At 40.8% G+C, this 27,132-nt stretch overlaps 1 protein-coding gene across 2 annotated transcripts in view; it reads right to left on the reverse strand.

Moving 5' to 3' along the window:
- Positions 1 to 25,349, reverse strand: part of ZNF385D (zinc finger protein 385D) — a 622,231-nt gene extending 596,882 nt beyond the window's left edge. The window contains exon 1 of one of the 2 annotated variants that reach the window (XM_034760769.1): positions 25,209 to 25,349. In XM_034760769.1, coding sequence (XP_034616660.1) covers positions 25,209 to 25,272 — 64 coding nt within the window. In that variant the 5' untranslated portion in view covers positions 25,273 to 25,349. Of the gene's footprint in view, positions 1 to 24,984; positions 25,032 to 25,208 lie in introns of those variants that run through there. The other variant, XM_034760770.1, reaches the window with a different exon arrangement.
- Between the last annotated feature and the right edge of the window lie 1,783 nt (positions 25,350 to 27,132).

Consider the following 27,132-nt stretch of genomic DNA (forward strand, 5'->3'; position numbering starts at 1 on the left):
AGGCAAACTAAGAATGGTTACGTTTGAATTAATCCACTGCCCTAATATTCAGCCTGAACGGTAACCTTTCAGAGCAAATATACATACTATAAAACAGCCAGTATCTCATGTTCCCGGCTTCAAGAGATGAACAACAAAACTGAATAGAAATTTAAAATATTTAGTCTCCACATTCATGTTCACTTCCAGGAAATGACCTTTTTTAAGAAAAAATAAAATAAAATACATTTGCTACAGTTCCCTAGCTAAATTCTAATTTGGGTAGTAAGGTGGGCCAAGATCTGGATATAGAAGTGACCCTCCATGTACTAAAGACGGCTCAGCCATATTCAGGGACTTGTATTTCCCATGCAAAGAGCATTACTCAGGTATGTTCAGGAAATAGAGTGGGGAGTCTCAGAATACTGGAGTGGAGCCAGTTTAGTTTAATTCTTTGTGAACAACAAGGGCAGTGACTTGCTGCCTCCTGGGAAAGTGAAGTAGCAGCGGAGGAACTATCCCTCCATGGCAGATTTTACCTGTGACCAAAAGCACCCCTATATTTACACCCTGGACATTATTGTAATAAACGTTCTACAAAATATGCCTTATGAGATATCATTTGAAAACTAATAACTCACTGGTCAATAATATGGTGAAATGTATGTAGCAACATTATATGTAAAGTTATGAATTCCCCCGTGTGGTGTTATTTGCCCATGTTCAAAACCAGATAGTGAAGCCTAGACAAAAGCTAAACAGGTCTATCCTAGATGTGGTTACCTCAATTTACATATAAGTAGTAAAGAGGGTCCTCAAGACAGCAGGGAGAAGAGATGGCAGGAGATAACATGAATTTGCATTTCAGCAAACACCAGTGAGAAGAAAGAATATGAAGCCTCCTTCACCACCAGACTCCATGTCACCTTCTTTACTGTTTTAATAAACTTTGCTTTGAGGGTCAGAAGAATCCACTTCAAAGGTTAACTTGATTATAAAGGAAAGGGGCACAAAACCCCAAGCTTTCTTTCTCTCTCTTTCTCACCTCAGAAGACAAAGGAACCAGAACTTTGACTCTTGGTGGAGATCCTGACATGAGCATTTGATCAGCCCTGTTGCTGGGAACATGTGGTAAGAATTTTACCTTGAACCAGATCTAACTTGTTAAAAGACTTTCTAGTAGCTAAAACTTATCTTTATATCTCTTGTAACCATTTCTGACTTTAATACCTTATACTTGTACTCACTTAAAACCTCTCTTTGTAGTTAAATAAACATGTATTATTTTTAAGCTAAACTAATCCAGTGTTATGCTTAAACTGAATTGTTTGGTAACTCCAAATAAAGTAGCAAACTACTGAATATTGACTCTTTACAGGGGCAATGGACCTTTAATATCTGAACTGGCCAGGAGAGGGCTGGACAATGTAGAACCCATTTTTAGGAAAATTTGGGACTAGAAGTGAGGTAGGGTCACCCTGAAAATGGTAACTCATGCCGATTAAAGCCAAAGTGTGACTGATATGTTGTTGACAGGTTGCTGGGGTCAGACCTGCTGAATCAGGGCTACAGCTATCCATAGACCACTCAGAGTGTGACCTGTATACTGTTAGGCTGTTGGTGAACAGCCCGGGTTGGGAACTACAACAGCAAAGCATTGTGAGGCACCCAAGGTTGCAGGGCAGGTGGCTACACAATCCCTCATTGGTCTGGATTGCATCCCAGAATGTCACAGTGGTGTAGTTGAAACAGGATTTATACACAGCTTGTTATTTTAACTGAGATTTACACTTTAAGCACTGGTGTAACAATTTTAAGTGAGTCTCAAGTGTGGTGGCTGGGAACAGTCACAAGAAAGGTTATAGCTTTATTATTTTCTGTTTATTTCGGATAAGGGAAATAAAAGAATAGTAAATCATAACTATGAATGCCAGTGAAGCAACTATAAAGCCAGACCTGGCCAGGTTGGAGAAACAACAGAAAGACAAATAGTGTGAATACCAAAAGTGGCAAGCAGAGATGAGAGCCAAAGAGAGGAAGACAGAAAGGCAGCAGCAGTAAGAATCACACTAGTGAGTCATGGAGCTTAAAGACAAAGAAGCCCTAGAAAAGGATAAGGAGACACAGTATAATCTGGACATGATGGCAAGTCATCGACAGATCCCACAGTCCCCAATCACTCCCTCCATCCAAGGAACACTCAGCTGGGACAAGTTGTGCCCTGCATACAAAGAAGCAGACTCTATTGGAGAATACTGTAACACTTTTGAAAGCCTGTGTGAAGTTCATAAAGTTCCAGAGGACACAAAAATCCCCACACTGATTGCACAACTCTCTGGTAAAGATTTAAATGTATGGAATGAAATGCCAACTGGTGAGGCTTTGAAATATGCTGATATTTTTCAAAAAAGCTGTCTTGCAAATGTTTCAAATTACCTCTGAGATGTATAGATTGAAATTTAGAAATCCCAGGAAAAGTGCTGGCATGAGTCATAGTAAATATGCCTATAAGATGTTTGACCTATTGGTAAAATGGCCAAAGAGAAAGGGGGTTGAGAACTATAACCAATTGTCCGCTCTTTTTGCTCAAGAACATTTCCTAAGCATATGTTCTAAGGTAGTCAGAGACACAATATGGGACAAATCTTTTAATTCTGCTCAGGAAGTTGCCATCCTGACTGATTCCTTTGTGCAAGCCCAAATGTCTAATAAGCACAAGCCACAGAGGCAAGGGCAGAAGCCTGGTATAAAGGGGGCACTCAGTTTTACCCCTAGGAAGGAGGGTGGCTGGGAGCCGAGGCACTCACCTCCTCAGAATCAGTCCTCTCATAGAAATTCGCATCACAGACTCCCTGTGTAGGAAAATGATCCAAAAAGGTGCTTTCAGTATAACTCCACCGAGGACGTGAGAAATCATTCCCCTAAGCTAAGAGAAAATAAATCCACACCCCATCCAGCCCAGGTTAATGCAGTTGTACTTAACACAAAATCCCAAGAGGCACCTGCAGGTCCTCTGATGAATTTTATGAGGTCTGATCTTGTGGGGGTTGACCTGAAAATGTATTAAAGTTGCCAAGATGAATGGCAAAGAATGCATAGGGTGGAGAGTCACTGGTGCCCAGATATGGCTGGTCAGTGGAAGCATGGTTCAAAACACTGACAGGCTGCCTGACCAGGAGGTAGAGTTTCTGGCACTGGGGAAACATACAAATCTTGTGCCTTTGGCTAAGGTTCATTTGGAATGGGAAGGTTTAGAGGGTGACTTGGCTGTGGGGATTCCAAATAGTAGCCTCATGGAAATGCTGGGGGGAATGATATTTTGCATATGACTACGGCTGCTAATGTTATAACTTGTAATAAAAAGAAATACTGTGCTGGGGTCCCAGAGAGAAATGGCAAAGACCTGGAAACTACTAAGTGGGGGAGAAGAGGATGAAATCAGTGTTTTCAGGTGTGGGAGGGGCCAAGGCCAGGTCATGTATGGCAGAGGAAAGCAGCATGCCCTGGGGGCCATGGGAAGTGGGGAGGAATTAACCCCTATTACGGAAGAAGCTGTCCCAGTTGTCAGCTGCCAATGTTTTGTAGACGAGCTAAGGGCAGACCCCACTCTAAAGTGCATAAGGAGATATGTCCTAGAAAGAAATCCCTGGAAGGAAAGGGTGTGGTTTTTTGAAGGGAAAGGGAGATTATACAGGGAAGCTCCCATGGGAAAAAATAAAAGCCCTGGAAAACTCAACAAGCAGCTGGTTGTGCCTGCTCAGCTCCGTGAGGAATTAATGTTACTAGAACAAGATTGCCCTTTTGTTGGTCACTTGAAGGCGCAGAGAACCTATGAGAAGTTAGAGAGAATTTTCTACTGGCCAAGGATACAGAATATAGGGAATTTTTTAGATGTGTGGAGAGGAGGGGAGGAAGAAATCCCATGAAGAATTAAAAACCCCACTGCTCACGCAAAACTTTGAAAAAAATATGTTTATATAAAATAGTTCCCATTTCTTTTGTAAGAAAAAGAGTTCTGTTTCCATACAAAACTTCTATTATAGTAAAAGAACAAAAAAATATAGGCTATATACTGGAGGCAAGCAAAGTTATTTTTAAAATGAATGTTTTCTACACAGCATAACTGTTTTCAGATATACTGTATAATGATAGTAGTGACTAGATGCTAAACTATGCATATATATGAAAACTGACATACAACATTAACGGACAATGCTAGCATAGATGGCAGTAGAGTCCTAAGTCATAGTCATAATCCTTGCTGAGCCTGTTATCTACGCCAATAGCATATATCTGTAGCAAAAAGCACACGAGTTACTTAATAGAGTAACACAGATATGCAGTATATAGTGGTGTTTGAGTTTGAAAGTACTGTTTGTCATCCTGTATGGGACACATTTTTCCACACCAGATTTGAAGACGTGTAAGTTGTGACCAGCTAACACAGTACATGTGAAGGGATGTATTAGTTCATTTTAAGTACTTCAGATACCAGAATTGGTTTACTCACGCATCTATGTAGGAAACTGTGTCATTAAGAGGCTCTGGCAAAAGCTAGTTGGAACTGGTTATGTTATGCAGGCTCCTGTTACATAATGTTTGCTAATCAGTTAGAACTCAGAGACTGACCTCTGCCGGGCTCCCAAGCTCTGAGTGATTACTGAACACCCACCCCAAACTTTCCTTCCTTCTATAAATGATCAAGTGCAGCAGTTAAATTTCCACGGAAGTTTTAAGTGTGTGGTAATAAAGGAATTTTGTCTCACTACTGAATGGCAAGGATCAGATTCTGGACTCCACTCCAGCTACTTTGTGCCAGCCACTCTTTAGTGCAAGGCAACCACAAAACCAGCAGATTCAGTCCTCTGAGGATTTCCCCTGCATTGGGAAACATCTGGCTTCTACACCACTCCCCTTTCTATCCTGTGGCACATGAAGCATTACTGGCGGATGGTACTTGGCCTGGGCATCGCTACACCCCAAACATCACTGACAGCAGAAAAGATCTGTGGGGCTGTTGGTAGCCCAGCAAAAGTTAGAGCAGCCCTAAAGATTGAAGCCACATTGCCACTTAGGTCTTAATTATTTTTTTTTGCTAAGCAGAGGTTGGCCAAACAGAATAATATGGTCACAAAATCTTCAAGGTTTAAGAGAAGGTCTGAAAAGAATGGGGAAGTACAGAGTGACTTGGACAAAGATTTCGGAATTAACAGACATATGATAACAGGGGCATTTTAATCACTGAAATACTGAGATTCCTAATGTTTTGTTATATGTTCCCCTCTTTGATGCAGTATGGAGCAGAATGGTGAAAAAAAGCCCTGCAATTTGCAGAAGGGAAGGAGCTCCACTCTGATATGTGCTTCTGCCTGCCACTAGACACTGCAGAAGCTCCTTTGAATTTCTGCTGTTTAGAAAGGAGAAAGGCTTTCCAGGTACTGGGAAGAGAGCAGCTGCTATATTTGGCATCCTAGTCTCATTGTCTGGGCAATAATATATGGACATATCAGAATGGAATTCTGCATGAGAATTACTGCTGCTTGAACCAGCTGGGACAGGCTCCCATCTTTTCTAACTCCTAACAAGGGATTAGGACTTGAGGGCATAACCAATTTCAACATAGAGTCCCCAGTGAATCCAGAAGGTCTCCTGGTTTTCTTGACTGTGTTGCCTTCTCCCTCTGTGGTGAGCAAATCAACTCTCCTTTAGGAAAGCAATTTGATAGCAACTCCATGAGTTGGTGATGTATGATTTAACCTCCTGGGCTTTATCTATAGGGCTACAGAAGGGTAACACATGGCCCTTTTAAATGCAAAATTGCTATTCAAATATACAAGACCAAATAATTTGCACCCAAAAATATTAAAACAATTGGCTGAAGAGGTCTCTGAACTGCTAAGGTTTATTTTTTTAACAAATATTGGAACAGTAAAGAAATTTCAGAGGATTGCTAAAAAAAAGCTAATATCATGCCAGTATTTTAAAAGAATAAATGGGATAATGTATGTAACTATAGGCCTTTTAACCTGATATCAATGCCAGACTAAATCATGGAAAGGTTCTTATGAAATGCATTCAGTAAATAATTAAAGGATGGTAGTATAATTAATGCCAGTCAACATGATTTTATGGAAAATAGGTCTTGTCAAACAAACTGGTTTGATTGTTTTTGTTTTTGTTTTGTTTTTGCTGTGAACATAGGTTAGTCCTATATGACATTCTGATATAAAAAGTTATCATTATACAAAATCAATGTAGACCATATTAAATGGATTTATAATTGGTTAACCAATAGATCTCAAAAAAGTATTTGTAAATTTGGAATCATCATACTGTGCGGGCATATCTAATGCACATCTGCAGGGATCTTTTCATGGAAAAATGCTATTCAGTATCTTTACAGTTTTTTTGGAAAAAAATGAAAATCATTGCTGGTAAAGTTTTCACATGGCACAAAAATTGGTGGAGTGGAAATAATGACGAGGACAGCTCAGTTGTGCAGGTTGATCTGGATCACTTGGAAAGGTGGTGCTCATTTGACAACATGGATTTTCATACAGCAAAATGTAAGGTAATATATCTAGGAACAAAGAATGTAGGTCATACTTACAAGATGAGGGACTGTATTCTGGAATGCAGTGTCACTGAAAGGGATTTAGGGACCACAGTAGATAACCAGTTGAACATCTCACTGCGATGCTGTAGCTAAAAGGATGAGCACAATCCTTGCATGCATAAGCAGAGGAGCATCAAGTGGGAGTAGGGAAAGCGTATTAGATCTGCGTACAGCATTAGTGAGACCATTACTGTGATGTCCAGTTGTGGTGTCTACACTTCATAAAAGGATGTTAACTAATTTAAAAAGGGGTCAGAAAAGAGCTACAAGAATGAATCAAAGTCTGCAAAACCTGCCTTATAGTGAGACATTTAAGAGACTGATCTATTTTGTTTATCCAAGAGAAGACTAAGAGGTGATTTGATCACAGTCTACAAGTAGCTATATGGGGAAAAGATATTGGATAGTAGATGGCCCTTTAGTCTAACAAAAAAGACGTAAGACGATACAAGAGCTAGAAGCTCAATTTTGACAAATTCAGAAGAAAAATAAGGCATGCATTTTTAAGTGAGGGTAGTTATCCATTGTAATAATTTACCTAGCGGTGGGGGATATTCTCCATTACTTAAAGGGTTAGGTCCATAAAGAGGAATTAGGCAATACAATGCCTAACTCTTAGGTGCTCTGCCATCCAATGGAATTCACAGCCCCAAGTTAGGCGCCCAGTTTCCCCATGCATCGTATGGGCGACAGTTAGATGCCAAAGAAAGGGATTCACAGAAGTCAGCATTCTGACTGGGAGCTACCTATACTAGCCAATAGGAAATGCCCAGGGAAGGCCTAAGCCCTAAGCCTAACCCCTCAAAAGGTAGTTAGATAACTAACTCCAGGTTGGAGGCAGGTAACTCCTTCTGTTTAGGATTCACAGCTATGAACTCTGTCATGATGTTAAGCACACAAACCAGATTAGCTCTTTCTTGTGAAAAACCAGAGAATTACCCAGCGGTTTCCTAGAATGTGGGAGACCTATGTTTGAATCTCTCTTCTGCCTGATTTGGGGGATTGATTTGAACCCAGGCCCCCGCATTCCACAAGATTGCTCTAAACCTGTGGTGGGCAACCCGTAGGCTGCATGTGGCCCATCAGTGTAATCTGATTGCGGGCCGCAAGATGTTTTGCACATCCCTGCAGCCTGCTGCTTTCCGCAGCTCCCATTGGCCAGGAACAGCGAACCGCGGCCACTGGGAGCTGCGGGGGGCAGTGTCTGCAGAAGGTCAATGTCAGCACAATCTCTCATGGCCCACAATCAGATTACCCTGCTGGGCCGCATGCAGCCCATGGGCTGCAGGTTGCCTACCAGTGCTCTAACCACCTTGGTATTCTGGGATAGGTCGTTCTCAATTTTTCTTGCTGAAGCTATTACACTTTGAATGAATGAATGAATAAATAAATAAATATTAATTAGGCCAGAAAGAGAAGAAAAAGTTAGAGATTAACTGGATAGCCCAGTGGTTAAGGAACTCCCTGGGATATGGGAGAGTGAGGTTCAAGTCCCTACTCCAATTTATATTTGATTATTTATACAAAATGAAACAGCTACAACAGGACATATGGCGAGAGACCCACCCCAGAACACTAAATAGTCTGGTCATTATGGCACCATTTGAGGGGAGGCTCAAGTCCCTACTCCAAATCAGGCAGAGTAGGGAATCAAAGCTGGGTCCCCCCACACCCTAGATGCATGGTCTAACCTGTGCTCTATTGAGTTTAATATAACACAATCCCTGTCTCACATGCTGTCTTTTGTGTGCTGCCCAATCTGCTAAGTACACTCAGCATGCCAAACAGATCAGGCGAGATAGGTGAGACTTGTGTGACCTAGGCCACTGAGCATCTTGGTGGCATTGGGACTTAGGCAGCTGCGCACATGCCCACTGGGAGAAACTTTGTGGCATAGGGATCTTATGTAGGTTATGTAGCAGCTGAGCAGGGTTTTGAGGATCTCAGTTGCACCTAAATGTTGGACTTAGGTGCCTAACTGCCACTTTAGGCTTCTAAATTCCTTGGCAGATTTAGTCCTAAATCCTTAAATCAAAACTGGACATCTTTCTAAATGATATGCTATAACTCAAACAGAAGTTATGGGTGTGATGCAGAGATTACTGGTGAGGTTCTTTGGCTTGTGTTATGCAGGAGGTCACACTAGATTATCATTGTCACAGTTCAGGGCAACTGTACCTGTATTTCCCCTCTATTGTTCTGCAAGGGCACCCACTTTAGGGTTCCAGTTCCTCAACCATCACTTCCCTTGGGCGGACACCCATATCACACTCCCTCCGACTGGACTGCTCAGGACTGCTCAGTTTTTTCTCCACAATTATGACACAGCTCTAAGCAAGCACATTTATTCTTAAAGTAAAAGCATTGCAGAGAAAACATATTAAAAACAGTAAAAGAACCTACACACATGCGAATAAACTTGCCAGACATCACCCTTTCACTTCAAGAAGTGTTGTGGCTGGTGTTAGTCCTTCAAACCATCAACATGTTTTTTTTTCCATGAGGTCACAAGTTCATCACAGTTTCAGCTCAGAACAAGCATCCTCATGAATCTGAGAGTCACACCTTTATACAGTTTGAGTCTTCAAGGAAACCATGAATAGGTAATCAACCAGACAATGGGTTTCTGCTCAAGGCACATCTTCAAAAGGGTGGATCAAGAAGTAGGTCATTTGCATTCCTCTACTCTATTTGTCTAGCACAGTGTTTCAAAGAGTCCCTTGAAGCTTATAACAGGTCCCAGCATTTACCTTAGCTATACCTCTTCCTTAAAGAAGTTACATACAATTGTACAATAGCACATAAACATTTGTATTTTAATACCATGAACTTCTAAAATACTTGAACTTAATTCAATAAGGTTTAACAAGGATATTGCAGGAAATTGCCATACCATCACAATCATAATGATCTCACATGGCCTTAAAAATGTATGAATCTATTTGTAGACAAAAATCTGTAAAACATTGGGGCAAAAAATGGGATTTGAAAATTAGAACAAAAAAAAGGAGTAAAGACTCAAACAGCTGTGGGGAGATGAGGGACAATACAAATGGAGAGGAGAAATTTTAGAAATAGAGGATTATATTAATTTTAGACACAAAGTACAGAAACATTTTCAAGTCCACTGATTTCAAAGAATAAAAGCAGACTTTAGAGAACACCAAATATAGGTGGAATACAATACAAGATAAATTACTGTTAGACTGGAGATGAAGGAGAACACATTTATAGTGTCCCTAAAGAACTGAATTTTCCTCCAGACAACATTTCATGTGAATGGCTTGAGAAAACAAAATATAAGTTGATGGGTACATTCTGCACAATTATTCTGTACATGATTCTATATAATTACTTTTAACATATTAATTATATTCACTAACAGCAAAAAAATCAAGGAATTAAAAAGAATGGGTGTTCATACTAAAAATTATACAGTGTCTGCTTGGGAATTGACATAATAAAGCTTTTACATGGAAGGAAAATAAATTACTAGTTACACTGTTACCAAATAATCACCAAGACCAGATAACACACGGCCCTTTTCTGACAGTCTTATCACTAAGATTAGGACTAATATGTGGCCCTTCGTGGCACAATCAAGGACATAGGAAGGAAGTCAGATGATTTTCACTGGTGGTTTTGTAAACCATCAGTCTCTTGACTGGCCACCAGTTAGCCATGTCAAGAGACATGTCACCATAGGGGGGCATCAGGAACACATTCTTGCTTCTTTGTGGATGACTGGTGTTCCTTGTCCAAAAGATGCTGAGGAATAGATAAGGCCTGAGATAACACAGCACAAACCAAGTCTGGAACTCAACTCAATTCAATGAGAATTTCATTAACATGATAAGCCATAGGCACTGACTCCAAGGGTACTCTAGCATGTTGGCCTGCTGCTTCCCGCAGCTCCCATTAGCCTGGAACGGCGAACTCTGGCCACTGGGGCTGCGGCAAGCCGTGCCTGCGGACAGTCAATATTAGCATAATGTCTCATGGCCCACAATCAGATTATCCTGATGGGCTGCATGTGGCCCCTGGGCCACAGGTTGCCCACCACTATCCTAATCCCTACTCCACCTTTCAGTTTTTCAACACTTTCCAGAAAAAAATAACATCAAAACCTCTCAAACTTCTCAACCAATCAAATGCTACTCTTGAGAGCATTTATGCAAAAGAACACTTTGATATTCACTGAGACAATGTCTCTGTGATATTTGCTGAGACACTGTACATATTTCATGCCAATGTTTTAGTTCCACTTATTGAGAGCAGCTTCTCCAGTGTTTTGATGTTATGAGGAACCGTATACTTCTTAAAAACAAACAAAAAACTACTAACCAAATAATGGAAACAATTTATATCACACAATGGCCAGTACTTGTAAATGGAGTAGAATCCATTTAATCAACGTCTTGATAATCAACTCTCATGATTTTGTCACGAGTCTCATGATAATTATTGTTTTCCTTAAAGCCCCAGCTCCTGGAGTCAAGTGGATATCTGATGATATCTGCCTTCATTCTTAAATAAAAAGTAAGTTTCTAGCCCTTGTGGCTGTGAATAAAGTTTCTAAATGTGACCCCACTGCCCCTAAAGACTCAAAAAGCAGACGGCAAATAAAAAGAACACCCAATCTATTATTTTTACATAATCTCATTATTTTAAAGCCAATCTCATGTTTTTGGTGAGCCTGACTTCTGATTTTTTAACATTTGGGATTGGCAATATTGTAAACTGCCAAGGAACAGCCAGTGTAGTGCCTTTCCATGACTTAACAATAGGACCCCTCATTACAAAAAGTCTGTTTAAATGGCAGCACTATTGCTGTCTGTAAAGCTATTCACAGGCATAGGTTTTGGAACTAGGGGTGCTGCCTTACCCCAGGCTTCAATTGGTTTCCATCGTATACAGGGTTTACAGTTTGGTTCAATGCCTCTCAGCACCCTCACTATACAAATTGTTCCAGCACTCTTATTCACAGGTTGACAAGTGTGAACTGGAGTTTGCTGGCACACATTTTCCTGCAGTATGTTCAGTTCATGCAGTTATCTTTTAGCTTATCCGACTATAGTTTTGTGTTTTTGTTTTTTAAATGTGTTAACAGTTTGAACACTGCTTATTTTAAATCAGTTAATGAAATAGAAATAAATATCACAATATATCCATATGAGCCTGTGGTAATCACAATGATTGATTATTTGTTCAGTTCCTGTTTACATTGTTATGTATCGATTAAGAGAATTCTGCTGTCATTTTATTTAATTACCAAATATTACATAGTCTAATAATTTTCAGATCAATTATCCACAAAGACAAAAAGCAAAAATACTACTTTATATCTGCATGAGAGAAAGAAGTCAAATTCCAGTTTTTGTGATGTTCTGAGCAATGGAAGGATTAAACAACACTGGGTAAAGTCCAGCCCAAATACATTTGGGAAAGCAGTTGGAGTTGCCAGCATTCTAATAAATTATTATGGCGACGTGATGAAACAAATTCAGTGTATGAGCAGACATTCCAAGTTTATTTAATGGACAAGATGATTCATTTTTATAACATGGCAAGGCTAAATGGAAAGAGGAAGAGAGAAAGCAAACTGAATACTAAGACTGGAAACTTCCAGATGTGAGCATAAAATGCCACTGAGCCAGTGTTACTCAAAACATAACATACTGCATCAAACTATAGTAAAATATGTTAGTTTCTATAGCTCTGTCAGAGTAATCATTTCACAAATATACAAAACTTAAACAGCCGCATGATCAATGAAGAGAACTCTCCCTACTTTTTAAAAGCATCTTTCATGTCCCAGTAGAGCCATTTGTGGTCAATGCATGATTAAAAATCTCCACATCATCTTTATAAAGAATTCTGTATAGCCCAGACAACTTATCAGGGCAAAAGTGAAACTGAATAAGAGTCAGAGGGGAATCTTTTTGCATATAAACTTCAAAAGAATACTATTTGTTTCATTCACAAACATTATGCATCTAAGTTCTAAAATTTGTTTGTCCCTTTATTGCAAATTCAGACTTAGTATAATCCACAGTGCACCTCTTATTAAATACCTATTTCCAACAATGGAAATTGTTACCCTAGTGTTTTATCAGTGCCATAATTATCCAATCCTACAGAAGCTGTAAAAATGCATATATAGCCACTGCAATAGGTATTTATTGATTTATTATTATTTTATAAATTGGTGGACAAAACAGCACTGTCATCTTATAGGTACAGTATTCCAAAATTGATTTTAAAATAGCCTGTAGTTTAGAAGTTCAGGTCCAGATTTTCCAAACATTGTAAATATTCAGAGATGGTTCAACCTTAGTTATATTAGGTAAAATGTTCAAAAGTGTTGGAGTGATTTAGAAGTTTACATTCCACTGAAGGTCAGTGGGACCTAAGTGCCTAAATCATTCAAGCAGTGTTGAACATTTTACCCATTATGTACCTTGACCAGCTAAATCCAGGTAAAAAGTATCAACCTGAGTCTACACTAAGGAAAAGGTCAAGGTTAGATAAAACATGTTAACTAACCCAGCCATTTTTCCTAATCTAGTCAAAACTTTTGTCTACCTTATTTGTTTAGAATGTAAACTCTACATGTTTCTTTTTATATATTTGAACTATTCCTTGCACAACTGGCCCCTAATCTCTGTTGGGGCCTCTTGGAAATACAAAAGAATGTAAAACTACCTTCAGAAATATAGAAAACAAGTCTATACACTTTATGAAGATTTATTGCTCTGCATCAACAAAGAATATAAAGTACAGAAATAGAAAGAAGTTAGGTTGTTTGTTAGTTTTAAAAAACTGGCTATCACGCTTTAATTCAAAGTTTCACAAACTGTTCCATGGACGGCTAATTGTCCGTGGAGCATTTGCTGGTGAGCTGAATGGTCATATGATGCTGAGAGTAGTTTGTGTACATATGATTAGGCAAGGAAATGGCATCTTTCATGAACAATAAATTCAGTCAATGAATACATATATTTCCATATGTTAAAACATCAACATATATTCATGTAGGTTATCCCACACTGTTCAGTTCTGTATCCTAAGTATTCAAAAATCAAGGAAATTTTATAAGAGAAAGGCAGAAATATTTGCCTTATAAGAGTATAACTTGACTGTAACACAATGTTTTGGAATGAAAGCAAAATGTTGTGCTCATTTTAAAGTTATTTTGATGTTGACAAATAATTTAAATACTCTTTCTTTTTACTACTTCTAGTCATAAACATTCCACACCTGTTCTTCAGAAAAGGTAAGCTACAATAATCTTTTTTGTCAATGTATACAAATAATTCAAACTTTTCTTAAGTAGCAACCTAAAACTATTTGCTTTATTTACACCAGGGTTTTCATTAGAGTACTTCTTAACACCTACTTTGAGAGTACTTGTAATAGAACTCTGCCTGTAACCATTCATCTAAATCTTCCAGTTTTGAGTGATTTTAAATTTAAATTGCCAATGCTCATCCAATCCTAAATACCTTAAAACCAGGCTTTTTATGAGTTCTTTGATACTTATAATCTTAGCAAGATCTTACACTTTTTAAGGAACTCTCTGTCCTAACTTGCTGTCTAGACCATATCAAGTGGAAATGTTAATCTTATTTTATATTGCTCCAAATCTGAGTTTCCAAGGTGATTTTTTTTTTTAAATATGCAAGACAAGACTTTGTGTGTGTGCCATCAGAGGACAGATTTCAAATGTTTGTACTTATCTTTTTAAGTATTTTAACTGGTGTAGAAAACATTGTCCTCACAAACCCATTAGTGTTATGTAAGTTTGATGTTAGTAAAGTGCTCATTTTATTATTAGTTATGTTTACTTAAGAAAGCCATTTTGTCATTAAAATGGTAAAGATGAACTCATGTCAGTATTACGGTGTATTAGAATATTTTGGATCTCTGGATATAGATTGAAGATACATATTATTTTTGGCTGCAAACTGGCTAATCTAGTATGGGAGCAGGAGACAAAAGCCCACTGTAAATCCCGAGCATGGAGACCTGGATGAAGGGTCAGAATCTGGGGGAACATGGCAATCATAGCAGGGACAAAGGAGAAACAAGAGGAATATAGAGGGGAAATCTAATGAACATCTTAGATGGCTGTATGTTAACGAAAGAATTATGAGGAATAAAACAGGAAGAATTAGAAATACTAGTGAATAATCACAATTATGACAAAATTGGCATCACAGAGACTTGGTGGGATAATTCACATGACTGGGATATTAGTGCAGAATGGTACAGCTTGTACAGGAAAGACAGGCAGGGAAAAAAGTGAGGAGGCGTTACCCTGTAGATCAAAGATGTATACACTTGCACTGATGCTGAGATAGAAGTGGGAGGCAGCCTGTTGAAAGTCTCTGGGTAAGTATAAAAAGGGTAAAAAACATGGGTGATATAATAGTATGGGGTTACTATAGACCACCTAACCATGAAGACAAGGTAGATGAGGTTTTTTTTAAAACAACTAAGAAAATCATCCAAAGCATAGGACTTGGTGGTGATGGGGGACTCCTAGACATCTGTTGGGAAAATAATACAACAGGGCATAGATTATCCAACAAGTTCATGGAATGCACCGGAGACAACTTTTTATTGCAAAAGGTGGAGAAAGCGCCAAGGGGAAAGTCTGTTCTAGATTTGATTCTGACAAATAGGAAGGAACTGGTTGAGAATTTGAAGTAGAAGGCAGCTTGGGAGAGAGACAAAATTATAAAGATCATGATTCTAAGGAATGGCAGGAGGGAAAACAGCAGAATAAAGACAATGGACTTCAAGAAGGCAAATTTTAGCGAACTCAGAGAATTGGTAGGTAAGATCCTGTGGGAAACAAAGGGAAAAAGAGTTCATGACAACTGACAGTTTTTGAAAGAGACATTATTACAGGTACAAAAGCAAACTATCCCAGTGAACAGGAAAGATAAGAAGTATGGTAAGAGACCATCCTAGTTTACCCATCTCTTCAGTGACCAGAACCTCAAAAAGAGTCACATGAAAAGCTGAAACAAGGTCAAATTACAAAGGATGAAAATATATATATACACACATATATAGATATATATACACATCACACACACACAATGATTGGAGGGTGTGTGTGTCTGAGTGTATAAAAAAAAGACAACACAAGCGTGTAGGGACAAAATTAGAAAGGCCAAAGGACAACATAAGCTAGGGACATAGAGGGTAACAATAAAACATTTTACAAACACATTACAAGGAAGAGGAAGATCAAAGACAGGTAGACCTATTACTCAAAGAGGAGAGAAAAACAATAACAGAAAATTCAGCAAAGGCTAAAGTGTTAAATGTCTTTTTTGTTTCAGTTTTGAACAAAAAGGTTAGGAGTGATTGGACAACTAACGTAGTGAACATCAGTGTAAATGAGGTAAAATCTGAGGCTAAAATAGGGAAAAAAACAAATTAACAATTAGTTAGGCCTGGTCTACAAAACAAAGTTAGGCTGACATAAGCCACCTTACATCAACCTAGTTGTGCACATGTCTACACTTCAATTTGTCTCCCACTGATGTAAGTGCTCCACTAGGTCAACATAGTAACACCAGCTCCCTGAGCGGTGTTGAGCCATGGTCAATGTATGGATGTCGACGAAGCACGAGCGTAAGCACTACTTTACCTATGTCAACCCTAACAGTCCTCCAGCAGCTGTTCCACAATGCCTAACACTGACCACTCTGTTCACAATTGTTAACTCCACTGCCCAGAGATCATGCATATCAGAAGCTGCCTTCTCCCCTCACTCCTGCCATCCCCATTCCCTGCTTTCAAACCCTTTTGAATTTTTGAAATGCCCTTTCCTGGTTGTCCAGCTTGGTGAGCACACCTCTGTCTGCTCTCTGTTGAGCACAACTGCCCAGCTGACTACACACTTCAGATGCACTCCTGTCTGGAGAAGACAGGAGGTATCGGATCTCCTTGGCCCATGAGATGAAGAGATTGTGCAGGCACGGTTCTGAACCAGTCATAGAAATGTCAACAACTATGAGCAGATTGCTTGGGGGATGCAGGAGAAGGGTTCAGACAGGGGCCAACAGCAGTGCCGCTTGAAAGCCAAGGAACTACGACAGGCACACCAGGGAGGCCAACAATCAATCTGATGCTGAACTGCAGACCCACTAAATGCCATTCTTGGCAGAAACCAATTATGCTGATGGGACATGCTATGGTGGCGCAGCTACATTGGTGCAGCTGCACCAGTATAGTGCTGTAGTGTAGACTTGCCCTGAGAGAGTAATCATCAATGGTTCACAATAATGGTGAAATAGTATACCGAGTAGGGTCCCACAGGGACCTGTCCTGGGTCCAGTTCAATACAATATCTTAATAAATGATTTGGATAATGGCATAGAGATTGCACTTATAAACTTTGCAGATGACACCAAGTGGGGTGGGATTGCAAGTGCTTTGGAGGACAGGATTAGATTTCAAAATGTCCTTGACAAACTGAAGAAATGGTCTGAAATAAATAGGATGAAATTCAATAAGGACAAATGCAAAGTAGGAATAATTAATTCAGGAAGGAATAATTAATTCCACAAATATAAAATGGGAAATGATTGCCCTCTGAGGTCCACTATAAGAACAGGAAGAAACAGCATGATTTCCCAACTTCCTAATTAAGGAAGGAGTACTGCAGAAAAGGATCTGGGGGTTAGAGTGGATCACAAACTATATATGAATCAACAACGTAATACTGTTACGAAAAAAGTAATCATCATTCTAGGATGTATTAGCAGGAGCATTGTAAACAAGACACAATAAGTAATTCTTCCACTCTACTCAGCACTGATTAAGCCTCAAATGGAGTATTGTGTCCAGCTCTGGGCACCATACTTCAGGAAAGATGTGGACAAACTGGAGAGAGTCCAGAGGAGAGCAACAAAACTATTAAAGGTCTAGAAAACATGACCTACCAGGAAAGATTGAAAAAAATGTTCGGTTAGGCTGTAGAAGAGAAGACTGAAGGAGGACATGATAAAAGTCTTCCAGTACATAAAAGATTGTTATAAAGAGGAGGGTGATAAATTGTTTATTCCTGAGGGAATTCTGCACCAAAAAATAAAAATTCTGCACACAATATTTTAAAAGTCTGCAAATTTTGTCAATAAATAAATGTGGAGGCTCTAGCAAGGCAATGGGGAGCACAGACCACTGGATGCATAGAGGTGGAGATCACCCTGCAGCACCTCACCGCCTGGACACAGACTCGACAGTGAGGCTGCACCCAACCCTGACACTGCACTAGGACCAGGCCTGCCCCAGAAAAACTCCAGGGCCCTGCCTCTTCATGCCAGGTGTGAGCAGGCAGGCTCTGTCTGGCAGGATCCAAGTGTGGAGGGGCTTAGTGTGTGGGGATCCAGGTGTGGGGTGAGAGGATTCTGTGTGGGGCAATCTTCTTGGGGGGGGAGTAGGGTGCAGGAAGAATCTAGATACACAGGTGCTCATTGGAGCGTACTGGGTGCAGGGGCAATGGGACTCTGCCACGGGATCCAGGTGAAGGTGGTTGGGGCTTATCAGGAGAGATCTGGGTGTGGTGGGATGGAGATCAGTGGGGGGTCTGGGTGTGGAGGGCTTAGCAGAGGGTGGGGGAGTGCAGCTTGGTGGGGTCGTGGTCCAGGTGCAGCTGTTTGAGGCTCAGTAGGGTAGGGGTCTGAGTGGCTCATTGGGGCAGTCCAGGTGCAGGGATGGGGCTCATCTGAGTGGGGGTTCAACTGTGGGGACCTCATTGGGGAGTGATCTGGGTGCAGGAATGAGGGTCCAGATGCAGGGGATGGAGCTTGAGGGGAGGTATGAGTATAGGGGGGCTAAAATGCAGAGGCTAAGGCTCAGTGGTGGGGTTCTGGGTGCAGGTTGAGGCTTGGCGGGAGGGCTTGGGTATGGGGAGTATGGATGCATGGGGGTTGGGCGGACAAGGAATAAGCTCCCCATACTCCCCTGTGGCTGATGAGCAATGGGGGAAGGAAGCTAGTGGGGTGGAGTTGGAGCTTCCTGCAGCCAGGGGAGGTTTCTAGAGAAGGGTCTAACCTGGTCCCAGTCTTGGCCACTCCTTGTAGGGAAAAGAGGAAGTCCCATCCTCACCTGCCCCAGCCCAGCCAGGACTAGCAGTTGAACCTAATGCAGATTAGTAGCCACAGGCCGGGGTGTCCCCAGCACCCACCCCCCTCCCACACACACACACACACACACAGATAGACACACACGGTGATGTACCTCTCCGCCAGCTCCTCCAGAAGCCCGAAATGATGTGCCTGCGCTTCTGGGAACGGGTGTATGGCGGCTCTTGCAGCTTCCCTTTGCTTCCCCATCAGAAGTCATTTTTTTGCGGGCAAGCAAAGAAATCTGCAGCTGACATGAATTCTGCATGCGTGCAGTGGCATAGAATTCCTCCAAGAGTAAAATTGTTCTCCTTAACCACTGAGGACAAGACAAGAAGTAATGGGCTTAATTTGCAGGAAGGGAGATTTAAGTTAGACACGAGGAAAAAATTCCTAACCATATGGGTAGTTAAGCACTGGAACAAATTTCACTGCTCTACAGCCAAAATGCTTCTGAAATAAATGTAGTCAAACTTTACTAATTCTGGGTCACTGAGAACGAAAATGATGCTTAAAATTGTTGATTGGCTCTAGTTTTCAAGATATGCTATTGGGTCAGTATATATGACCCTTGACTTGGGAATGGCGGAGGATAAGTGAGTTATAAAAGGAAGGGATCTCAATTTAAACCAGAAATGACTAAAATACATCTTTGACTGGATCTATGAATAAATCTATGACTGGGTTTGGACAGTACTTGCTTTTTAGGCAAAACAATGAATGATGCAATCTGAAGCTGGTATTGCGTCATACATGATATGAATTGCATCATGTTATTCCTAGAAGTCATGGATGATGCAATCATAACGAAGCTTACATCACTCTGCTGAACAAATTACCCTATATCAGCTCTAGAAATCATACAGTGTCATGCTCTCTTATTTGTCAGTGTTTGATTTTGCAAAGGAACACATTTCTGTTTAGCCAAAGTGAGCAGAGATGCCTCGTACTTGTGTGAACAGTGCAGATAACTTCTGCTATGTTTGTGGTGAAGTGACTTTTGCATCACAAAAGTGCAGTATAACCACTATGGTTAAGAAAGCCTATCACCTTTATTTTGGCTGCAAAATTGGAGATCAGGACAAGAGGTGGGCCCCACACATATGCTGCAACACTTGTGCAACAAATCTTCGCCAGTGGTTGAACAGGAAAAGGAAATCTATGCCTTTTGCAGTGCCAATGATTTGAAGAGAACCAACAGATCATACCAGCAATTGTTACTTCTGCATGGTGCCTCCAGTTGGGAAAGGTGTGTCAAAGAAGAAAAAGTGGACTGTGCATTATCCAAACATTCCATCAGCTATACGCCCAGTACCCCACGGAGAAGGACTACCTGTTCCTGATGCACTTGAGTCAGATGAGGAAGAGGAAGAGGATGAAACTTCTGGTCCTGAACCATCAATGTCACAGGACCCACATTTTCTCCCATCCTCCTCCTCTGAACCACACCTCATAACACAAGGTGAATTGAATGACCTTGTCAGGGATTTGGAACTACCCAAGAGTAAGGCAGAGCTGTTGGGCTCCAGACTACAGCAGTGGAATCTCCTGGCAGGTGATGTTAGGGTTTCCATGTTCCGTGACCGTCAAAAGGATCTTGTCCCATTCTTCTTCATGGAAGGTGATCTTGTAGCCTGCAACAACATCGATGGTGTGATGGCAGCACTCAACATCATTCACGATCCAGATGAGTGGAGACTGTTCATTGATTCATCGAAGACGAGTCTTAAAGCTGTTTTACTGCATAAGGGCAAAGTTTTGCCATCAATTCCAGTTGGTCATGCAGTCCATATGAAGGAAACCTATGACAACATGAAACAACTTTTGAGGTGCATAAACTATAACCAACATCAGTGGCAGCTTTGTGGCAATTTGAAGGTTATTGCTCTCTTGCTTAGTCTGCAGACTGGATACACAAAGTACTGCTGTTTTCTCTGCGAATGGGATAGTCGTACAAGAGATTCCCACTCCATCAAGAAAGATTGGCCACTCCGACAGTCATTGGAGCCTGGGAGGAAAAGTGTTCAGCATCCACCACTTGTTGAATCAAGGAAGATTTTGTTACCACCCTTACACATCAAGCTGGGTCTGATGAAGAACTTTGTCAAGGCCATTGACAAAACACAAGCAGCATTCAAGTACCTCCATGGAAAATTTCCAAGGTTAAGTGAAGCTAAGATAAAGGAAGGTGTCTTTGTTCGTCCTCAGATTCGTGAACTTCTTCGAGATAATGCATTTGACCATGCACTGCGTGGCAAGGAAAAGACGGCATGGAAAGCCTTCCAGTTAGTGGCAATAATTTTTCTCGGAAACAACAAGGCAGACAACTACAGGTTGTTGGTGGAAAACCTCCTCAAGGCATCAAAAGTCTTGGTTGCAACATGTCACTAAAGATACATTTTTTGCACTCTCATCTAGATTTTTTGGAGCAGTGAGCGACGAGCATGGCAAGTGATTTCACCAGGACATTGCAACAATGGAGAAATGCTATCAGGGCAAATGGAGCCCATCAATGCTTGCAGACTGTTGCTGGACAGTGACAAGAGATGCTCCGTTTCATGAATACAAGAGACAAGCCAAGAAGCGCCGAGTAGAAATATTATCATGTAAAGCAACCATAAGCACATGAAAAGACCTAGGTTTACAATTTATGATTAAAACTCTACTATCTACACAATATACATAGACATAAAATGTAAAAACTTAAATATCTTAGAAACAATAGCCAATGAATTGTTTTAATTGTCATATTTGAATTCAGCACATCAAAATAATAATGTATAATAATAAATAACACATTTTATCTCTGAAGCAGACGACTTCTCAAAAATTGTAGACCAGTGTTACCTAAGGAGGTTGTGAGATCTGTGTCATTGGAGGTTTTTAAGAACAGATTAGACAAATACCTGTCAGGGATGGTCTAGATAATACTTAGTCTTGCCTCAGTGCAGGGGACTGGACTAGATGACCTATCAAGGTCCCGCCCAGTCCTACATTTCTATTATTTCTATGCTTTACCCATGCACATTTGGTAATGAGTTGCTTCATAATAAAACAGCATGTGCTTGCATATACAGAGAAGAAAAATCTTGAACAATATTGAGTATTTATGGCTTGATTCTGTGAGGTGCTGAGTTTTCTTAGTTCCTAGTAGGTTCACTGACAATTGAAGGTGCTCCGCATCTCACAGGAATATTAGAGCCTTCAAATGAAAATTTGGCAAGGAGATTCTTACTACCAGAAGAAAAATCAGACAAATTATTCTGAATCCAAAGTTACATAGGCATATTGGGCCAGATCCTCAGATGGTGTAAATTGGAATAGATCTACTGAGGTCAAGACAGCCAAGACAATTTACACCAACTGAGTTTGTGGCCACCAGTTTTTGCTTCACAGCAAAGCAAGAGAACAGGAAGCAAGCATGATTTTCCAACTTCCTAATAGCTCCCTTTCCTACTCTGAGATGTGACTGGTACTTGTTTCCCGCAGGACCTCTACAAATACCATTATGATAATTCTATGCCTGCACCAATGAGCCAACAGTCCAAGTCTGTTTGCTGCTAAAAAATAAATAAATAAAATTGCTGGAACAAGCACACATTGCTATGTTATTTAAATACATGCACACACACACATATAGACACATACATACATATATACACACACATACATGTTTAAACTAACGTTATAATTTATATATTTATAACAATTTACAAGATTGCATATTTTATATGTGTGTGTGCATACACACTCTGCTTACCTCTTTGTAATCCCTGTATTCTTTGTAACCTAAGCATTTTAAGTAGTTTCATTATACTGACAGAGAAATAATCAGTATTCTTAAGAGATGCTAACATTTATCTGAGGATGTCTCACTTAGAAAATAAAGTGTTTCTTTGAAGTTGAAGATTTAAAATTTTAAAAAAATGTACTGGAACAACATTCTAAGATTTTTGTACACACATTTTCTAGTACTCAGTGCACCCCATAATTAGCATAGGTCATACAAATTATCGTAACATTTGTCTTTGCCATCATTTGGGGCTGTGTACAACAAATGCTCTACATAAATAAAACTGATGCACTTTTCCAACTGAAGGCAGCAGAAAGAATGATTGTCTTTTTAAAATACCATTGAAATGAAATAAGATACAAAATAGATGTGCACTTTTCCAACTGAAGGCAGCAGAAAGAATGATTGTCTTTTTAAAATACCATTGAAATGAAATAAGATACAAAATAGATGTGCTCCACTATGTTGTAGTTTAATATTAAACATTATTTATTGCTATTACTATTTATACAATGCCTTAGGTGTGCATGGATTTTACATAACATGTGTATTAAGAAAGTGTTCTCTCAGACTGACTGATAAACATGACACTATTTTGTGTTTTAGATTAGAACGAAAACAGATCAGAAGTTATAAAATGCTTATTTAAAATATCTAATTTATTGTAAAATAATTTAAAAACTGTTTTAATCACACTAACATAGTCTAGTAAATATACACTTTGTCATAATGGCACAACAACATCAAGCAAAGGCTCTCAGCTTGGCCTCATGCCTCACATAACATCTGTGGGTGAAATCCTGGCTCTACTGAAGTCAATGGCAAAACTCCCATTCTTTATTTCAGATTTCTATCTATGACTGGATTTGAACTCCCAGTGCTTGGGTGTGGCTCAGATTTTATAGCCAGTACATTCTCTTTTGAGCCATTCATGTTCTGGCAAAACTCTTCTTGACTTCAATAAGGCCAGGATTTCACCTTGTGTGGTTGGTTATTACAGAATATCCATGCATTCCGGAGTCTGACAACTTAAAAACTTAAAAAACATTACTGCTTTGTCTGAATTTTTCCACTACTGCTGTGACAAGTAACATTTTAAATTATTGTAACTGAAAGAGATTAACAATGTTTGATGTATTTATATGGTTACTTTGTGAACTTGATAGCTCTTCAAGCACATTTTCCATAGTTTCTCAAATGTAGTCTTATATACTCTGGCTCCTCTTTCAGTTTGTGAAAAACAGGGCAGACAGAAAATATATGTGATTGTAAAACCATGATTATTAGCAGAAGGATTTTGGTTCACGTATAATACCAAAAACAACTTTAAATTTTCATTTTTAAATGACTACTAGGTTTCAGGATGACAGCATGCATTTAATTTCCATAGCAAGTGCGTTCTTCAACAAAACACACTTAATATTGCTAAGTTCTCACTCATTATGACACTGTCATTATCAATGTAGCTATTCTTACACTGTACTATATATCTCTGAGAGAATACTTAAGGCTGCCTAGTGATCTCCATTGGAATAGCACCAAAGTTACTTTCTGGCAAAGACATCTGGCAACAAACAGCACAAATTACTGTAAAATGTGACATGTTAAGCTGCATCTGCATAATTTAAGTGGTCCATTTTGGGCTTTTGTGGTTAGATACCCCAGATTCATACAAACACATTTATCTAATTTAGGCCAAATAGTGGTTTTAATACCCCACTGACAATGAACCACTACAAGGAATTCTAGACAGAATTCAAAACAAACTGACCTGTATCAATAAACTGTTGGTTTTGTTCATCAAAGCAGACAACAATGACGGCCAAGTATTACAGTAAGGAAATGGTACTTAACAGATTTGTCTTTGGGTAAAAGAATTCATCATTCAGTAAATGAGATTATAAACCTGAACACTTATTTTCGATAGCTCATATAAAACTGCTCACTGCCTATATTTCCAAAGTGTGGAATGGCTTTCTGAAGAACTGTTAGCCCTTGAAATATGCATCTGCCTTCAAGTAACAACACAAGGAGAGTGTTTTAAAAAATGCTTTCCAAACATTAAGATCGTTAACATGTGGGCCAATAAGAGTTTGAAGGGCTCCTTCTAGATTTAATGAAGTTTGCCTGTTCATAAATACCCTTAAAAAATCCTTCTGAATCAAGTAAAAAAAGTCCCTATCAAAACACGATGTCAAAAGACATGTGAACACTGTTTTTGTCCCATCCAGCCTTGGGATGGAGTAAATAAAATGCATGAGCAGCAGCTTAAAGGAGTTTAATCACAGAGATGTCCCAGGACAGCTTTTGTCCCACAAGGCAAAGATGCTTATACAGAAATTACCCCAGATTCTCTGGGCGACAAAATAAGTAATCACGTTCTGCACAGACCTCAACACTTTAACCCTTCCCCCTCCCCGCGCCATACCAGCACTTTATTATTTACTCACCTAAAAGAAGAGGGGTTGCAAATGTCTTTGCACCTTTTAACAGAGGAAAAAATAAACAGCACCCGCTGCTGCTGCTTCACTAAGGAGAGACCTGGAATCTCTACCCTCCTCCGCTCGCTGCCGCCAGGAAATGCAGAGGCTGGGGAGGGTCGTTCCCCCCGTCAGACACAGAGATGAGGACAGCCCACGTTAGGAAAGGGGGAGCCGGGGTCCCCCTAACTTACCGTTGCTGGGCTGGCATTTAGCTCCTGGCAGCTTTGCCCTCCTGCCCCCTGCTGAGCTCTTCATCCTCCAGGAGGCTGCCCCCTCCTGCCCCCCGAACCAGCCACGCAGGGAGGAGGGCGAGCAGCCTGGGACTGATGCGCACAGGGGAGAGCGGGACCAGCCTCGGGAGGAGAGATGCGGGGTGTGGGGGGAGCTTCACAGCCGCTCGTGCAGAGTGGTCCCGGCGGTCCCGCCTCCTCTCCGGCCGGGATGTCAATCAGCAGCGGGCGGGCTGGCCGCTGCCCGGCTCCTGGGCACTCGGCGCGGTGCCACCTCGGGGGAGGCAGGGCGCGGGGCCCGGGCTCAGCGCCTTGCAACTTGTTCCCCGCCTCCCCCGAGCGCAGTGAGCCGCGGAGACCCGGCTAAGCCGAGCACCCCCCCCCCCGAAAATGATAGGGGCTGGCTGGGGTTCGGGGAGCGGGAAGCCGCTAGAACTAGCGCGGGAGATGGGGAGGGAGGCGGGAGGCTTGACAGGCAGTGCCAAGGCTCAGCGGCTACATTCCTCCTCTATGTTGTCTTCCCCTCTGGGCTGGGGGCGCAGCAGAGTGATAACCGCGGCCATCCTCTTCTCTCAGACTCCCCTGCCACATGCAAGGCCCTGGCATCAATCAGGTCCGACGCCATCCCCAGCACTGGCCTCTGAGCTCCTCCAGGAACGAGTAACCCAGGGGTCAGTGCCTGGTGGGCATCCCCGTCTATGCCCCCAGCCACAGGGGACAGGCGTCTGTCCCAGTGCTCCGGGTTCCCCACTGTCAAAAGCCAGCCAGGCAGCACGGAGACCCCCCAACTCCTCTTATCACCAGATAGTGCCTATCCTCAACCCACTGTGTTACATGCCAGCATAATCAAAACAAACCTGGAGCTTACCCTCATGCTGGAGGAGGCACACGTCACAACAAATCCAGAGGGAAATTTTGGAAGCCCGTGGTTGTAAAGGGATGCTGTACCTTGAAAGCTTAATTTGGGCCTTGGCTGCCCCAACTGCTTATCTAGTGCAGCCTAGGGAGCCCAAAAGCAGGGTATTAAGGGACCCATGCTTTAGTGCCTTCATGGCACACTACAGCTTCATTGAGATGCTCCACAATGTTTCCTAGCCGAGAGGCAGCTAAGGCTTAATTTCAGCTTTAAAAAGAGGAAGAGATGTATGAGCGGAAGAGAGGGACACAATCAACTGGGGTAGGTTTCAAGGGCTAGGACCCTTCCGCACCTACAGATAATAATTCTCAACATAACCCTTCTCCTTCAGAGCTATCAAACTCTCCTATACCCCCTTTAAAGAAAAACACCTGTTACCGATCCCTTCCAATCCATAATATTTGTTATTCATAATTCCCCCAAGTCCCAGTGGCAAGCAACCCAACATAACTGCCTCTTAGTTAAAAATTTCTCTCATACTTGCTGTGTGACAATCATCCCAATTAGATCACTCACTGCTTTAGTGAAATTTTGGAATGTCCCCATATGAGCCTTCCCTCACTTTGGCTGTGGCCTTAAACATTTTAACAAAACAATCATTTGATCCCAGAACTGATCAATGTTGATAATTCCTGCTTTGATTTCTGGAAGTGTAAAGTTCTCTGGAAATTTTGTTTGTTTGTTTAAAGTCAACATGTGCTGTTTAGTAAATTACAGACACAAAAAAACTAAACAAATTTGCACACAAGAAAATATACATTTAAACATGTGATAGTGTAGTCCCGAGCAGATTTCAGAGCTATTTATGCCTTTTTACTAGTAACTTGAGTGGTAATGTAACTGTATGGTGTGTAACCTTTTGTTTATATTCCTTCTTATGTGTTTATACCTGTGTGCCAAATTATAGTAGTTACTGTAGCAGCACTTAAAAGATGGTCAACAGCTGCTGTTAAAAATTGCTCTTCTTGG

Source organism: Trachemys scripta, chromosome 2 (genome assembly GCF_013100865.1).
Source record: "Trachemys scripta elegans isolate TJP31775 chromosome 2, CAS_Tse_1.0, whole genome shotgun sequence".
NCBI lineage: Eukaryota > Metazoa > Chordata > Testudines > Emydidae > Trachemys > Trachemys scripta.